Source organism: Lepidochelys kempii, chromosome 3, assembly GCF_965140285.1.
Source record: "Lepidochelys kempii isolate rLepKem1 chromosome 3, rLepKem1.hap1, whole genome shotgun sequence".
Lineage (NCBI taxonomy): Eukaryota > Metazoa > Chordata > Testudines > Cheloniidae > Lepidochelys > Lepidochelys kempii.
In genome coordinates, this window is record NC_136382.1 from 81,615,781 (window position 1) to 81,634,246 (window position 18,466).

The 18,466-nt window shown below is 40.1% G+C and overlaps 1 protein-coding gene across 4 annotated transcripts in view; it reads right to left on the bottom strand.

Moving 5' to 3' along the window:
* Window positions 1–18,466, bottom strand: part of PREP (prolyl endopeptidase) — a 177,206-nt gene that overhangs the window by 8,649 nt on the left and 150,091 nt on the right. For 2 of the 4 annotated variants that reach the window (XM_073336887.2, XM_073336889.2), the window contains exons 11-14: window positions 15,754–15,890; window positions 8,794–8,909; window positions 6,125–6,256; window positions 1,685–1,841 (exon numbers count right to left, since the gene is read on the bottom strand). In XM_073336887.2, the coding sequence (XP_073192988.1) occupies window positions 1,685–1,841; window positions 6,125–6,256; window positions 8,794–8,909; window positions 15,754–15,890 (542 nt within the window). The remainder of the gene's footprint in view (window positions 1–1,684; window positions 1,842–6,124; window positions 6,257–8,793; window positions 8,910–15,753; window positions 15,891–18,466) is intronic. The other 2 variants (XM_073336888.2, XM_073336890.2) reach the window with 2 other exon arrangements.

The following is an 18,466-nucleotide window of genomic DNA, read 5'->3' on the forward strand; positions in this document are numbered from 1 at the left end:
CAACAGATACAAAACCTACAGACATACTCCACTGCTATGATGATCAACATCCCCCACAACACACCTTTCAAGATCCCTGGGTCATACACACGCCTATCACAATATGTGGTGTACCTCATCCAGTGCACGAAAAGCATAAACAACAACTATGTGGGTAAAACCAGACGATCGCTAAGCTCTGGAATGAACTCACACAGAAAAAAAGACAAAAACATCCTGTCACTCATGGGTGAACACTTTTCACAAAGCGATCATTCCATATCAGACCTCTAAGTCCCCGTCCTCAACAGAAATCTGCAGAACACCCTCAAAAAGTCAAACATGGGAACTTAGGGTATGCCCCTAGATGAGAATAAAAAACCCACGGCTAGCATGGGTCAGCCCACTTGGGCTCACAGTGCATGGGCTCCGGAGTTGAAAAACTGCCGTGTAGACATTTGGGCTTGGGCAGAAACCCAAGCTCTAGGATCCTGAGAGGGTGGCGGGTCCCAGAGTTCAGGCTCCAGCCCAAGCCAGAACATCTACACAGAGATTTTTAGCCCTGCAGCCTGAGCCCGAGCCAGCTGACCCAGGCCAGCCATGGCCAAGCCATAGGGCTTTTATCCCTGTGTGGACATATTCTTAGGGTAAGTCTACAATGCAATATAAGCCCAGGGTTCGTAGAACTTTAGATAGCAGACCTGGGTTTGTTAACCTAGGGCTTGAGCATCTATACTCATTTGAAATACCAGGTTAGAAACTGTTGAACCCTGGGTCCCAACCAGGGGCTGTAGTGTCTACACTGCAGTATGTGGGCCCAAGTCCAACCATCCATATCCCAGACTTTCTAGTGCTCTCCCAAAATGTGGCTGGCTCTAGCCTTTTGTTCGTGGTGCAGTGTGGGAAAACTTGATTGTCCAGAGGACACAGAAAGTCAGCCTGTGGGATTGTGGTATACTTCTGGCAGACTCTCAGAACACAAATCCAGTGGGGCTATATCTACATTGGAAAGCAGCAGAGTTTGAACTTCTGGTCTCAGTTTGACTTACACTCAGACTCTCCACCCCATGTAGTCCGGGGACCCTAGGTTCAAGGCCTGGGTTAGTGCAATTTGTACACAGGCAGAAGGGGGTGGGTGGGTAGGTTTCAGTGTGAGTTCAAATCCTGTGGACATACCTTCAAATTCATAACTTTGCTGGACACTAAAAATCATGGACTTAAAAGACAAAATGGTTTTACAGCTCGTTACCACACTTTGTTACACACCCTACTGCTTACTAACCCTCTGCGGTCCTACAACTAAGTGTGAACTGCCTATTTCATTTTAAGTGATCTCTAACAGTATGTGTGAACCCCTTATGCTTAACAGTCTGTTCCACCTTGTATTTAGTTTGGACACTTTGGATACCTTCCCCAGATCTGAAGGAGAACTCTGTGAAACTTGAAAGATTCTCCCTCCACCAACAGAAGTTGGCCAATAAAATGTATTACCTCACCTACTTTGTCTTTTTCATTTAATGGAGTCATTTTGATCCATACCATTACTTAGTTCACATGGGTGAGGGTGAAAATAATTTGTACAATACTTAGTTATTGATGACTGCCATTTAAAGCAGTGAGACTTGACTCAGTAATTACCAGTCAGCTACAGCATAATATAACATTCACACCAGTCGGTTCATTAAAAACACCAAAAGGCACTTACTTCAACAGCCATTTAAATTGTTCTTTATAGTCAGAGCAGCCATAATCAGTTGTCCAGGCATGACCAATGGTGTATTTGTGGAATTTAAGCATGTCCATTACTCCAACTTGAGCAATCACACAACCAAACAGGTCAGGGCGTTGATTAGCACAAGCAGCTTAAAAACAGCAAGACAATTCTATTAACACTGAAGTTTAAAGGAAAAATCAAGGGCAGTAATAAAAGGTACAGTCAACATAAATTTGGCTCAACATTAAATTTTGTAATGTTAGCTTTTGTAAAACTTAAGGATGGCAATTTTACACATTTTGGAAAAAATCCAGTTAAAACAATTGTTTTAAAAAATAAATAGCCCCATGCAGTGCTTGAAACACAAACACTGACTAAAAATGCCTGACAACACCTATTGAAGTCAAAGGGAAGACTCCCAATAGCTTCAATGGGCTTTGGTTTAGGTGCAAATAAAGTCAAAGGGAAACTGATTTAACAAGCCTGTAAGTCACTTCACTAATTCTCATTGTCCAAGCAGAGGCAAATGAGCAGTGTAAACAAAGAACAGTATTTTTAAAACAGTCTAAGGGAGTTAGGTGCCCACATACCACTGCAATAGAGTTTGGCACCTGACTTTTGCTGCTCCTTCGTAAATTCCAGCCCAAGAGTGTCACGACTGACAAACACACTGGATTCAAACAAGAAATTCACTTTTAACAATCAATAGTGTTATCAGGAACATAAGTAAAGATATTCAGAGAATCATAGAAATGGAAGGGACCTCGAGAGGTCATCTAGTCCAGTCTCCTGCACTCAAGGCAGGACTAAGGATTATCTAGACCATCTCTGACAGGTTTTCTCCAACCTGCTCTTAAAAATCCCCAGTGATGGAGATTCCACAAACTCCACAGGGAGGTTGTGGTTTGTTGAATATTGGTTTGTTGAATTACAGCTTGGCACTCGCCAACATTCTGATATCACTGTCAGGAAAAAGAAACGGACGAAGCACAAATCTGTATTTATTGCTCTCCATGGGTGAAATGGAACCATAAAGCTCTTTTATTGCTAAATGAACGTAGTAGTTCCTTCATTTTTCAGCTATATGCAAGCCAAAGAACTCTGATAAATAATCATTTCTGACTTAAGCCTGGTCAACGCTTACAATTTAGGTTGACATAGCTTTCATGCTCAGGTGTGTGAAAAATCCACATCCCTGACCACTGTAGCTATGCTGACCTAGCCCCTCATGGAGATGCAGCTAGGGGGATGGAAAAATGCTTCTATTGACCTAGCTACTGTCACTTGGGGAGGTGGCATTCCCACAGGAGTGGGAAAAACCCTTCCCTTACTTTAGGCTGCACTTACATGACAGGGTTATGTTGGCACTGTAGCTATGATGTAATTGTCCCCATAGTCCAGACCTGGCCTCAGTTGTAATCGCAGAGGGAGGACCTCATTTTTTTATAGAATGGAAGCATAAGGAAACAAAATGGAACCAATCTTCCTATTACTATAGGGCATTTTTAAAGAATAATGGCTGCCCCACTTTAAGGAGTGCATATGATTAATCACTAGAACTAAAGCACTCTGGTTTCTGACATTAGAGCTTTCTCTACAGGCTTTTCCCTCTCCACAGAATCTTAGAGTTTTTCGCTAACGAATTCCTGAATCTCAGATACAGAAGCCAAAGACCACAAAATCCTGTAACTGTTTATTAAAGCTAGTACAAGAGGTCAAATAGTACAGTACAGGGATCCTCTTTGTGTGAAGAGGCCTTTTTAGCCCACAGCTGTGCTGCTAACTAAACCTTTGCCTCGCACTATCATTCCATCGTGCAGGACAAGGAAATCTTGTTTTGCAGTTGAATGAGCCAGAAACTATGGCTTTAGCCTATTCAGAGTCACCTCTTAGTAATTAAGACTAAAAGGGAACACAGTATTCTGGAGGAATGCCAACAATCTTTTCTTCAATGAATGCAAACTGAAGAAATATGGCATTGGGCCCTTGCGTCTGAGCTATTAGTAGCAAATGATAGCTGTTGTACAAGGACATGAATAGCTATTTTGAAATTCCTTGGGTAACAAGAGAGAAAAAACCCCATTCTGCTTTGAAGAAAGAGCACAGGTAAGAATTTCAAAATAAAGGAGCAATGAAAACATAGCAGTTGGATTCTGCTGAAGGAGAGGAAAAACCCTTCTTGTTCCTTGTGCATCAAAGAAATCAAACTGGAGAACTCTAATTACAGGCCTTAAACTATATTCAAAACAGAGCTTTAAAATGCTCATTAAAGTTCAGTCAGGCATAAAACAAAGTAATATTTTCATAAGCAGTTAAACCACCAAATTCAAATAAAAATCAGAAAAGGTGGATGGCCAGTTCAATGTTTAACTGAGCTTTCAATTAGGTGCTCAATGCACCTGTAAAATGGACTTTTTTGTGCTTGAACGCAGAGAGATCAATGCCCAATAGCTCTTTATCTTTCTATTTATGCTCTCATTTGCAATACACAATATCTTCTAGCAAAAAGAAAGTAAGTTGAAAGTAAAAGTCTAATTTTACTGATGCTGAAACCAAAACATTAATTCTATAAAACATTTTTTTCTCTAAATCCTTGGGTGTTTTTATTTCAGTAGCCTTAGGCTGTCAAACTGCAACATGGTCCTCTCAAAGTTACCCCCATCCCCATCCCGCTATTCCTTTGTCATTGTATCCCCATTTAGGGTGGGGGTAAAAAACCTTTCCCCTTTGTTCCCTCTGCTACCTAGGATGAGAGCACACGAGAGAGTAAGGATTTATTTAGTGACAAAGTTGGCAGCTCTTAAAAATTTTCTTAGAATGTGAGAAATTTTTCTTTGGAGATGGACTTTCTATATTTAAGATTAAATTGTTCTGAGTAAAGATGAGTTAGAGAATTACACATTAATAAGGTGTACTTATAAACGGTGTGTTAGATTTATATTGTTTCTGAGAATCAAAATTTTTCCATTATTTAGACTTAATTTTTCTTTTATGTATTATTGTCAGAGGTATTTGTTTCTTGTGATCATCTTTTCATCAACTGATTACAATGAATACAGGGCCAAATGTTGCAGTTACTCATCTGTGCACAAAGGCCATAAATGCAGCAGAATTGCCATGATTTTTGTGTGTGTGTATAACAGACCACAGAAAGGCGGAGTATGAAACTTTGAAGCCATTCTCTCCACAGACTTGGGTTTAGGGCAGAGGTGGGCAAATACGGCCTGCGGGACCCTCCTGCCCAGCCCCTGAGCTCCTGGCCCGGGAGGCTAGCCCCCAGTCCCTCCCCTGCAGCCTGAGCTCACTGCGCCGCCGGTGCAATGCTCTGGGCGGTGGGGCTGCGAGCTCCTGGGGCAGTGCAGCTGCAGAGCCACGGCCTGACCCGGTGATCTGTGCTGCACGGTGGCATGGCTGGCTCCAGCTGGGTGGCACGGCTGCCTGTCCTGGTGCTCTGGGCGGCTCAGCTCCAGCACCGCCAGCCACCAGTGCTCCAGGCAGAGTGGTAAGGGAGCGGGTGGAGGGGGGGGGGAAGAGGTTGGATACAGGGCAAGGAGTTCAGGGTGGTGGTCAGGGGCCAGGGGTATGGATAGGGGTTGGGGAACAGGGGGGTTGTATGGGGGCAGGGGTCCCGGGGGGGCAGTCAGGATTGAGAGGACGGGTTGGATCGGGTGGCGGGGGGGTCCGTGGGTGGTCAAGGGACATGGAACAGGGGGGTTGGATGGGGCAGGAGTCGGGGGGGGGGATGGGACGGTCAGGGGGCGAGAAGCGGGGGGACGGGGGCCACATAGGGGGCGGGGGCTGGGTCACGCCTGGCTGTTTGGGGAGGCACAGCCTTACCTAACCAGCCCTCCATATAATTTCAGAAACCCGATGTGGCCCTCAGGCTAAAAAGTTTGCCCACCCCTGGTTTAGGGGCTTGGCTAACTATGAGGATTTGGGGTAAACTATGCAGATCCAATGGTCAACTAACCCGTCTGTGGCTACTACCATGGAGACCTGTTAGCGAATCTGGATGAAGTTTCATAAATTTATTTTTAATGAAAAATGTCATTAACAATTGGACTTAAAAAAATAAAAAGAATATTTGTTTGTGAACATCTCCCCCTGTTTCTCCACCAGTTTGTGCTCAGTTTGTGTCGCACATTCTGCGCAGGGCAGGTTCCAACAAACATGAAGAACATGCATTTGACTATGCGTAGCAATTGCCTGTGTGGCTTTAATGGTGGGCATTTTCCAAAGGCTACAGAATGCCAATGTCCCATGCCACCAGAGACTGAAGTGGAATTTAATTACTTTATCTGTATTAACACAGTGACATGCCACCAATTTTTATATCCAGGGGCTCTTATAAATTTTTCCCTCTGCTTAGCTTATGAAAAACGATCCACGTACTAACATCCACATAACAGTAAATATACAAATAGTTCTTACCCACTAAGAGACCTCCATTTGAACCTCCATTAGTAGTCAGCTTCTTTGGAGATGTATATCCCTCTTTGATAAGATATTCCGCTGCACACTGGAAGTCAACAAAGCAATTTTGTTTGTTCGCTAAAATACCACCTACCACACAAGGAAAACAAAAAACAGTTAGTTCTATAAAATGCATTTGACAGCACCTATTCAGAAAGAGGTGTATGCAGAAATGCGTAGGATGAATTTCAGCTTCATGAACATTTTAATAATTGATGCAGCTGAGAAAGACAAATGAAAACGAAAAACTCTTCCAACACAGAAATTATAAGATGGTTCTGCCAATAACTCTAATGGTCTCAAAAATCTTGAATAATACATATCTATGCTGAGGATCGAACAGGTGATGCTCTTTACCAGCGAGATTCCAGCTAAAAGCTTTGCACTGCCAATTTTACACAAAATGACCACACATAGTTCCACTTGAGGTATGTCTTAATGGAACTTTAACAGAATTAAGCTCACTTATGACCTTTTAAGAAGATAAAACTTCAAACTTACTGCTGTAAAAAATAAGCTAACACTAATGTTTGCTGGACATCAGATACATAACTGGTAATTTACAGGGTTTTATTATTATTATTTGTTTTCAAATCTGATGATATACAACTATGATAGAAATGTGACTTCAGAGCCAGATCTTAAATTGGCATTTCATTAAGATAGCTCAAATTTTGAAAAGCTACTGTTGTCTTATTAATCTATTATAGTGAAGCTACTATAGTCTTTTTAGACAAAATTTTAACAAGGCTCATGTAAGGGGAAATAAATGTACAATTTTTAAAAAACTGGGGAAGAAAGAATTTTGTATGCAAGAGATATTCTAATTCTAATGTCAAAACCCATATGGGAGGCAGTCTTGCCCTGCAACCTTTTTATATAAAATAAAGATAATTAATTGCCAAGCTATGATATTCACAGAAGGATTCAAAACTGACCAAAACACCAATTTACATTTCCCCATTTAAGAAGTTCATTTGATGAGAGACTATAAATGGCTCCTGATCAAAGATGGCATAAAGCTTTGTAAATGCATACCACCCCTATCTAACCTGGACGGTTCTGTCTTTGGTAATTAAATACTAATTAGGAATTGTACTTAGGTGGGAATTGAGAATTAAGTACTAATACCCTTATAGCAAAGGCTATGTTCCAATCTTGTAAAGGGATTCTTGTGGGCAGACTTTACACCTGTTCAGATCCCTTTGCAGAAATGTATAACTTCTTAAAATGTAAAACTTCTTAAAAATGCAGAATACATAATTCATCCAACACAAAGACCACACAAGAGGTGACCTGGGAATGTTGGATATTTTTATATTAACTAATCCCCCAAACTGCAATGGTGGAGGAGAAATAGAAGTGAAGAGACATCCTGTGCTTTACTCAGAAAACTGAACAATTCTGGTCTGGTCTAAGATCAGGATCCTATCCATGAAGTTAAAGTTATGCAAAAAGACATCTGTATTAGCTGTCTCTGAAATTAACAAAGAACAGATATATACCTAATTGAGATAACAGACTTGAGCTGAAATTAAACTAAACAGGAAATAGGGAGACTAAAGAAGCATTTTCATAGCAAGATAAAATCTCATTAAAAACCGATGGCCAAATCCAAATTACGGAAGGATACTTTGTCTTTAGCAGTGACATTATGCATGCCTGAGCATATGCTATTTCTTTTTATGAAACCGTTACATCTTTAAGTCAATTACAAGGAAATGTCCTGGACAGGTGTTACAGCAGAAAGAGATGAAAGAGCAATACTGAGCAAAATCACTTTACCGTAGGTTAACAATAGAAATAGTATGCAGACAGATACATTTGGAAAGCAGATTCGAGATAAATAGTAGTATTTATAAATATTGCATTGAATCCAGAAAGTTGATCTTGTTTTGTTAAAATGCTAATAATTTTCTTAGAAAACTTACACAATATTTGTTGTAAAATAAAATTTTTACACTATGTTGTAAAATAATATTTTTAAGTGGGATGCAACAAGCAAAACAATCTAACTGCTAAGATCAAATAACATGAGGGAGCTACAGGTGTAATAAATAAATAAATTCTGACTTTCATAACTATCTGGGTAAACAAAAGATGAGAGAAGAAAGGCAGACAATTTTTGGGTATGTTGACTATGCACAGTTAATCTGGGCTCTTATCAGAGTTTTAGCCTCAAGCTTGCTCCCATCCATACAGAAAAGCCTGTGACCTAGGTCTGGAGGTGCTTTAAGCCCATGCTAGCTTATCCAGCTGGAGATGTGGGTTAGAACATGGGATCTCCAAGCTGCTCACTTTGTACTGAGGACAGGCTTATCACTCAAGTGCCTTCCCACATTCTCCCCTGAAGGGCAGGCGAGTTCTCCCACAACTTGACACAACTGACTAGAAAAGAATCCTAGAGCGTCCTTGCACAAAGAACCAAAGGATATGCCCCCAACGTGGGCAGGTGCACAAACTTTGAGGACACAGTGACACAAGAATGGCTTTGCTATAGGGGGACACATACCCAGGTGAGGCTAAACCCAGGTGCCAATAATGTGGGTTAACTGTGCAATGTAGACACGGGCTTTGTCAGTATCACTGCTAAAACCACCATTTGTTCTTGTACTCAGAACCTTTACCTTTGTGCCAGGTCTCTCCATATTCACCACCTCCTCTGATGTTAGCCACAGCTAGAACACCACCCAGATGCCTCACAAAAATAAGTCTTGATACACTGAAGGAGAAAAACAGAAAGCTAGTAGATTACTTTTGATTTCCTGCCCCCCAATGTCTCTCTCTTCTCCCCCCTCTCCCCGCAATGCTGTGTGTATGTTAGATGCAGGAGAGAGTCTGGCATAACGTATGTGACAACATAAAGGGTTAAATCCTCCCTCTGTGCCAAGCCCGAGTAGCCAGACTTGTCTCAGTAGTGTTCCATGGGGATACTACTGTAAGTCTACGTAAAGAAAGCAAAGCTACTCCAATCTTCCTCCTATAGCCCTCCTCAAGGGCAGCGGCCAGCAGATCTATGTAACCACAGATCCACTGGCGATGCCTCTGTTCCTTGACAGTCTCCCAACTCTTCAGTTTGGGGAGCTAGGCTCTGCAGCACTTATGCCCCCCATATAGACTCTCTAAACTCTTCCTCCACTGTGTCTAGAGCCATCTGTTACTTCAGAAAAGCAACCTATTTGTTAACCAAAGAACAAGAGCAAAGATGTTAAAGGCTAAAAGTGAAGGCCACCATTTGGTCTGGCTTTGTTTAGGAATTGTAGATATCTGAATAGGCGTTAAATTTGTATTTAATATTGCTCGCCTCTGACACTTACAAGGCTGTATTTGCAGAAGAGATCATGTTCTTACATCAAATGTTTGTACCAGTGGTTATACATTTGAGTTCTTGACAACACAAAACTATTTTATACTGAACAATGTAAGTAAACAAAAGAACATTAAAATCTAAATTTCAGTAGCTGACCTCGCTGGTATTTTCTGAGGTTGGATGAAAGCTAATATAATATAAAAATATCTCAATATTAAATTACTAAGATATTAGTGTCATTAATATATTTTAAAAAGAGTTTGAATTAAAAGTCACTTCAATCATATTTGACAATCAAAAAGGAAGCAGGCCTCCCATCAATTGAGGCAAAAGCTTAATGTAGCCAGAGCTCTAGGTGGCAAACCAGGAGTACACCAAGGAGAATAGTAAAACATGGGAATTAACCCCAACCAGATTTCCCCCCCTAGGCAAGTCCATACCTACATGAATCAGTCTTAACAGCTCACATAAGAAAGAATTGGGTCTTTATGTCTTTAAGTCCTGATGCCACTTATGAGACTCATTCAAAAATATTTCTGAAAAGTCATTTCCCATGCATTTGCTGTCAAATGCTTCCTAAAGAAGCACAATTATTCTTGTGAACTCACCTACCAAGTTACTTTGTTAATTACAGAAAAGACTATAATGTTACAGTGTGTCCATAAGTCTGTAGTTACAAAGAGAAGCAGTATTTTCACAGCTCTAAAAACAATTAACACCTGCTGGTGACTTCTCTTGCACAGTACGTACAGGGGTAAACTTTGGGGGGGGGGTACCTTGTAGAAGGGGAATTGAGAAGAGGCTCCTGTAGTTTCATCATCCACCCAAAGGATAAATCCTCTACAATAGGCTTGTTATCTACACCCATCAGCTCACCTAGGGCAATGTGAATTCTCTTTTTTGTTGCAAATCAATTTTCAAGGCTTAGGTCTCTGATGTCCTGGTCAGAGACTAGATTTATATTCTAGACATATACTGTGTACAGGGTCACAGTGCACTGTTTTGCCAAACTGTAGAGTGACTAATTTCTAGAGGTTGAGATAGTTCATGTGGAATAGCCTGACACTGGACTGATCCAAGAGATTGAAAAACCACAATCAATTTTTGGTTTCAGAGTAACAGCCGTGTTAGTCTGTATTCGCAAAAAGAAAAGGAGTACTTGTGGCACCTTGGAGACTAACCAATTTATTTGAGCAAGAGCTTTCGTGAGCTACAGCTCACTTCATCGGATCCGATGAAGTGAGCTGTAGCTCACGAAAGCTCATGCTCAAATAAATTGGTTAGTCTCTAAGGTGCCACAAGTACTCCTTTTCTTTTAATCAATTTTTGGTGGATTATAGTCACAGAAAGAAGAACTCCTAGATTTTATTGTATTTCTTCTCAGTCCTTGTATCCCAAACAAAATCAAAAGGGATGTCTTTATGTCCAAACCTGCTTGATTGGTCACTTAGCATTCAAAAGCAGCCTATCACAGGATACAGCTGATTGAGCATGGGATCACTAACTCAATATATGTTATTCACAGCTATTTAAAAAACTCAAACCAAAACAAACACCACCCTCTCCCCCGCCTCCCCCAAGCAATTTCTGAATACTTCACTATCAATGCCTTTTTCTGTACAACTCAAATCCAAACTGAGAATTCATCCCATGACAAAAGTATACAAACACTGGAACTTTAACAGAGCAGTTATTGTGATTCAAATTTTCAAAAAGCATCTAAGTTATTCAGCATTAGCTTTTCTGTCAATTGCCCTTGGTATACAAAGGCTTAGGTCCTATTCACTTTCAGTGATACATAGGCTCCTAAGTTGCTTAGAAATTTTGAACATTTTACCACATGTGCATAGAACAACTTCACTGTAAGTGGATATTTATTAGGGGAAAGACTGTGCCTTTAGCCACAGCGTATAGGAGGGAGACTGTAAGGAATTCTGCTCCAGGGAGGCAAAATGTTTCCAAGAACTCTTGGATGCACAGACTCTGCATGTCTGAGATGATATTCTTTTGAGGGATGCAACTTACTCTCTCTCCTGTGCAGCGGGCCATTGTGTTGGGAGACAGGAAGAAAAAGCCATGGACTTGCCTTCTCCCTACTTCCTTTGGGGGGCTGTGCGCTGTAGAGATAGTAGGGCAGGAGCAGCTCCTGTGCTTCTCAGAACACAGTGGCTGCTATTTTGCCTGACCCTTATGTGTGCTCTGAAAGGAGTCTTTATGCCCTTCCTCCACACTATGCTCTTGCTTAAGGGCCTGGCAGAATTTGGCCCTGTAACAGGAACACCAATTTAGATTTATGGCTTACTTCACAATCAACGTTTCAGTATACACTAGAAACTGGTTCTACTGTACCTACAAAGGCACATACAGAGCAACAGGGTAAAACATGGCACCTCTTCAGGATGGTGTGCAGAATCTGAGGTATTACTGGTGGGTTTTCAATAATATTTTCACAGAAGCTTTGCCAAGCCCACACTGAATGCCACCAATTTTACCACACCTTTTAACTGTGGTGTTGCTATACAGACTATGAAGGCTGTATAATTGATGACAATGCTACAGCATGTATTCTACTAGAGTTGGTTCTAAATCCAACTGCTCAGTCCAGAGAGAGAGAGAGAAATAAAAAATGCATGCTTATATCCAAAAATAAAGTACTACTCTAACTGGGTTAATGACTTTGGTCTGCTATTACTTATTTGTATTTATTTCTGGATCTACTGACCTAAACTCTTTACATTTTAAGGAAACTACAACAGCATAGAGTGAGCAGTTACCATAGTAACAGATGCAGTTCCCTTTTTGGGTAGGATACATTTAAAAAAGATTGCTAATAACAAAATACAATGCCAACGTACACAATGTAGCTACTGCCCAAAGCACCAGGCCAAATAGCCAGGGCATCGCTCGACCAGGTTAGCTTAATAAGGGTTTTCCTGGTTGAAAATGCAACGGGGCTAGGAGAGACCGAGTGGAAACTGTGTGTTGAAGGGAGCAAGCCTGCAAGAGTTGTGAGTGTGTGACTGAAGGGTAGCACAGAGACAGAGATTCTTGGGCATAGTTTGCTGGAGTGACCTGCTAACGTTTGTTTCTACTGCGGTCAGGAAAAAGGATATTCATGTACATTTTTTATTAACTAACAAGACTGCATCAAGAATATTTCTGAATCTCATTATAATTTCTCATTCAAAAAGAAACAAACCTACAAGGCTAGCTCCTCAGGCTTAAGAGGCAGTAATACAAAACACTAGCTGGGTGACATCTTACTTAACTGAACAAAGGGTAATGGAAAAAACAGAGTCCCCAGGAAGAAAAGAAGAAACTGGAATAACTTGGATTTGTGATACGTTGCAGGAGCACTGAGATCAAACAAAAATCTGGAGTATTTATCTTCACAAAAATACCCCTTCTGTTTTAGACAAAAGGACCGTTATTCAGTGGAGACCAGAAATAATAATAATAAAAAAAGTAGAAAACTATGATGAATTTTTCATTAAATTTAGTTTTATTTCTGTATATACCTTAGGCAAGGGCTATGTAGTACTACAATCTCCAACATATTTTGTGCAAAGGAGCCGAGTTTTGTTTTACTGTTAAATCGTTGTAGTGTAATTTCACTCTCTCAACCCAGCCTGTTTGTGTGTCTCATCCACCTGTCATGTCCTGACATACAGACTGTAAACTCTCCTTTGTTATTGTCTGGACAACCCCTACTATAACAGGCCTCTGGTCCTTGATTGATGTTCTTAAGCACCACCACAATGTAAATAATAAATAATCTTGTGAGGTCTTGTGAATCGGATTCTCTGTGAATAATTAAAATCATTATGATATGTTTATCAATTTACTCTATAGGAAACACATACTCTGCATCACAAGCTGAAGTCAGTGATATGTTTTTAGTGGAGGAGGAAGGATATATTTGCAGGGTGATACTCACCTAACACAATGACCTATTTATTTCCATCATTTATCAATAACTCTCTCCATATATAAAATCTGTAAGTGGCCTGGAACCTAAAACTGTTTTCTCTGTGACATGTAGTCACAGTTGTGGTCAGCAGAGGCACCTAAGGTGAATCTCCTCATTCAGTATGACAAAGTGAATGGCTGGCATTCTCCATGACCTTTGGAACTCACTTCCTCCCCAACTCCGTAACAACCAGATTTTTTTTAGTTTCCAGGGTGCACTTTATAAGGTCACTCCTTTCCTCCTTTCCCCATGAGGAGCTAGATATTGGGAAGGGCTGGTAGTAGTGATGTAAGGTTCTAGTGTGGGACTGTGTGTGGGTTAATTAATTTCTATTATATTAGCATTGTTACTGGGTATTTTATTTGATCTGGGGGAATTGGTGGGTCTCTTTAATTAGTGTATTCTTAAAACATTGTCAAAAATGCCTAGAGCATTAGGCAGGCATGTGTACTGTACACTGTGAGACTCTAAGTTAAATATATCCAGCATTTGGTTTTTATCTCCCCCACTCCACCTCTCTTCCCCAATATATACAGCACATCACATCACATCCTACTAGAAACTAATAAATCACTGGTTGAACCTTCTTTACATAAATATTTTAAAAAACTATTTAGTGTATGTAATTCTGTTTTATACAAACCACCGGAAATTAAAAATGTAGCTTCTGGAAGACAGCTGAAAAGAGCATTCAGATAATCTCATGATACATCATAAGAGTACGGTCCATTATTACACAATGTATTTGATATGAAGGACCAGAAAACTGTAAATGCTATCTGACAATATATTAAGGATGAGGTCTGCAAAGGATTTCATGAGATTTGCAAACTTTAATGCAAGAATTATAGCAGGCAGCAAATTGCTGTAGCTCTTAATATTGCATGTAAATTTAACAGGACAGTTTAATAATAGATTATTTTTGTGACAAGATGCAAACCTACTGTCCGAAGAATCTTCCTTTATCCTGTACTTGCAATTTATTTATTTTTTCTATGAAATTGTGTCTAGCAGGCTTTGCTTTGTACTGAAAGCTGTAAAATAATCCCAGTGTCATATCTTGGCAAGCTTACAATAAGAGTTCACTTGCTGGTGAAATAAACATTGCTTCCCTTTTACAAGATTATTAATGGGTCAAGTAGGCTGCTGTTTGTGGCTCATGAACTATAGAATAGATTGGAAGTCCTGTTTTAAACTTACCACTTTTGATCTCTGATGCATTGATTTGCATGAAAAGAAACCCTCCTACATGTTTATTCTCTGTTCTCCACATGTTGATATTTTACCGAGCAGGAAAGATACGTTCTAAGGGCCCAGTTCAGCAAATTACTTAAACACAATTTATTTTAAACCCATAAGCAATCCCACTGAGTGCAATGAGAAAACCACTCAGGAAGTGAATCCATACACCAATGGTTAGGGTGCTAGCCAGGCAATCAGGAGAATTGGGATTTGACTCCCTGCTCTGCCATAGACTTTCTGTGTGATCTCAAGCAAGTCACCTGTCTCCCTCTGCAAAATGGGAATAATAGCACTTCCCTGTCTCATAAGGGTGTGACAAAAACAAACATATTGAATATTGTGAGGTATGCTTAATAATATTGGGTTCCTAGCTGGGCCTCTTGCTCTCTCTCTTTTTTAAAATAAGACAGTTCATGCTAGGCTGATATTTTCTTTATTATATCAATATTAATTCATTTATAACAGATTCAAGTGAACAGCATTTCCTGCATATTTTTAAAGATTCCAGAAATTAGCTAACGTCTCAGTTAAAAATAGTGTACCAGAATTGTTTAAGGAAGCTATAGACAGTATCCGTGAAGGAAAATTTGTACCAGTAGCTTGTGCTGGCAGTTCTTGCCTTCCTACACATATTGCCATATTTTATTAAAAGCTAGTTTGTACTTTTATTATGTTACAGTGATCATCTTTTATTTTTTGAATGATAAGGAATATTCCCACTGACAAGCTTCTAGGACCATGTGTATCCATTTATGGACTTAGCACTAGGAAAAGCTTTTTCAGTAGCTGGTACATCATTAGTTTAAAGGAAGTGAAGAGCTGCAAATGTTTTTAAGGAAAACACAGACTGGACACATCCTGTAATTTCTCTCTCCCTCTCCCCCTCCCCCCGGATGATGAGACAATTGGTCCTGTTTACAAAGGCACAAAAAACTCCCATAGAATTGCCATACTGAATCAGACCCAAAGTTCATCTAGCCCAGAAACCTGTCTTTAAAAGTGGCCAGCACCAGATACTTTAGAGGAAGATGCTGGAACAGTAGCTGTCAAAAATGTCCGTCTTACCTGTAGCTTGGAGTAATAGATATGTTGAAACCCCCATAACCATACAAGAAAGCAGGATGAGAACCATCCAATTTAATTCCCTTCTTGTGGACAATAAACATTGGGATCTTGGTACCATCTTTGCTGGGGTAGAAAACCTAGGACAACACAGAGGAAAGAGATTTGAAATACTGTTAGTGCTGGGAACTATTTGAGAACTCACAAGTCACAAGTAGTTATTTCTACACTTTTATTTTATATGGATACAAGCCTGGGAACTGTCGAACTGTAGCCTTTTCCCTGTATTTAATAGTTTATTACTGCAAAAATAGAGAAAGGCCATTGCTATCATCATCCACAAGGTGTGTGAAATGGCTTCTCCCTAACTTCACTGACAGTTTTAAAAAATATATACTAAAATAAGACCAAACACCTTATTATGATTCTGCTACCTTTACTCACTCCGAATAGTACTTACTCAAAAGACTAATGATCATTGAAAACTTTATGAAAGGAATATGATAAGCTACACAGACAAACAGGAAAGACAGTAATAAGAAAGATAAATTACCATTTAAGATAAAATATATATTTTTAAAATACTAGAACTAGACATTCACACAAGAAGGAAAGCAGGGTAACTGAGAGGTAGGAGAAGGAAGCTTGTGACAAATACCGTTGACCAGTGTCATTGACATCGATGAATTTAATGCTTCAGCAATTCCCCAAAAGATTGAGTAGGAATTAGAGCTATCAGAAGCTGACAAATAATTCTTTTAAGAATTATATCTCAAACTTCCAGAGACTGTTGCTGCACTAGCAGCAGGAGAAACTGATAAGCTTAAGTGATAGCCCATTAAGGACTAGGTTAGTTCTAGATAACTGGAGGCTTCATGAACCATATGAGTATTTAAACAAGGATCATAAAATAAAATAAAAATGCAGCCCTGTATGGGCGTGACCCTGATTACTGAAGTCAACTGGAGTTTGGGACCTAAAAGCACAATTTTAACCGTTAGAGACAGACTGCAGCATTTTAAAAATCCATGGTAACATATCTAGGAATATTTATGTTTGAAAAACATCATGTTTTATTTATTTTTATTGTGGATATTATTGGGTTGGCCCACGGTTGTTCCATCATTAGTCACAACAGCATTATTACATTTGTATTAACATCATTTTTCACCAATTAGAAGAAGAGTCACTTTCACATCATATTTTAGGCAAAAAAGAGTGATCTTTGACCAGTCTAAGAGTTTCTTTGTAGTAATGCTAAACTTTTACAGTAATGAAATCACTGAGATGGAAAGAGACTACTGAACATTTTTTAAATGTACAATCTAGTAAGGGACACACACACACCAACATACATCTGGATTTCAGACAAAGCATTTACACTTGCCCTTAGAACTGACTGACCTTGCAAGGTTAAAAAAAATAATAGGAAACTATTATAACAAATTCAAATTGGTTTGGGAATACAAACCAGAGAGGGTTATTAAAGAATCACAAATGTCAAGACTGTGGTGCGTGAAAGGGCTGAAGTGGTGAAATAGGTGGGATGTGACAAAATGGCCAGCATGCAACCCATTGTTTGCTTTGTACTGTACATACCTAACTATGAATAATAGGATGGTGCTGTATAGTCTGGTGGGAAAGAACTCGGCAGAAAATACAGAATAGAGGAACAAAACAAATCTAAAGTAATTTGACTAGGTAAGGTTAATGGACTGAAAAATGGCTTATGCTATTCAGTGGAGTAAGAAAGAACAGGAGGATATTAAATAACCGTGGATGTTACAATCTCACAAAATTTTAATACAGAAGACAAACCATGAAGAATTCTTAAGATTTATGAATAATGTACTGAAACCAAGGACAAGACATTTGGCAGAAATATAAAAATATAAATAGAAATAGCAATCTACATCCAGAAATGAAAGCCTCATCTCTAAAGGGCTTCTCTTCACTTACAGTAGTGCAGCAGAACCGCTGAGCACTTAGTGAAGACGTTACCTGTGCTGACAGGAGCTTGTCCCATTGGCACTCCACCTCCCCAAGAGGCAGTAGCTTTGTTGACGGGAGAAGCCCTCCTTTGACATAGCAAAGTTTATGCCGATGGTTAGATCAGATTTTCCACATCCCTGAGTGACACAGTTATACCGACAAAGTTTGTACTGTAGAACAGAGCTACGAAAGCTCCTGGGACTACTACACAGGGTCCAGGACTGAAGCCAGGTGCCCAGGAGTCAGTTTATCCAATCCTGTCTGGCTTATTTTCTTCCGCAGGGGTGGGGGTGGTTTGAGAGTGGGAGAAAGAGGAGCTGAGTCAGTGCTGCCTGAACTGTGCAGAGGGGTGGAACTGTATTCTGCTCACAGAGTCAGCCAAGCTCTCCAACAAGACACTCAAGGGCTTGAAGCAGGAGACACAGACCGTTCCTTTTGCCCCTGGGTTCTCTCAGCCTAACTCTCTCCCTTAAGCCTGCAGGGGTACCAGCTGCTGCAAACACCTCAAAAGGGGAAGCACAGCTGAGGGGACAATCACCCCTAAAATCCATGCAGTCCTGGGACAGAGCTGGGGATCAGACAAAATTACAAAGCTGAGCTGTTACTCAGATATCTTAAATTGTTTGGAATTTCCTTCAGTAAAGCTCTGCCTCAGGGAGGCCTTGCTAAGCCGCCAGCGGTCGTGGAGGCAGAAAAATCCTGGAGGGAAATTTAGGAAATGGGG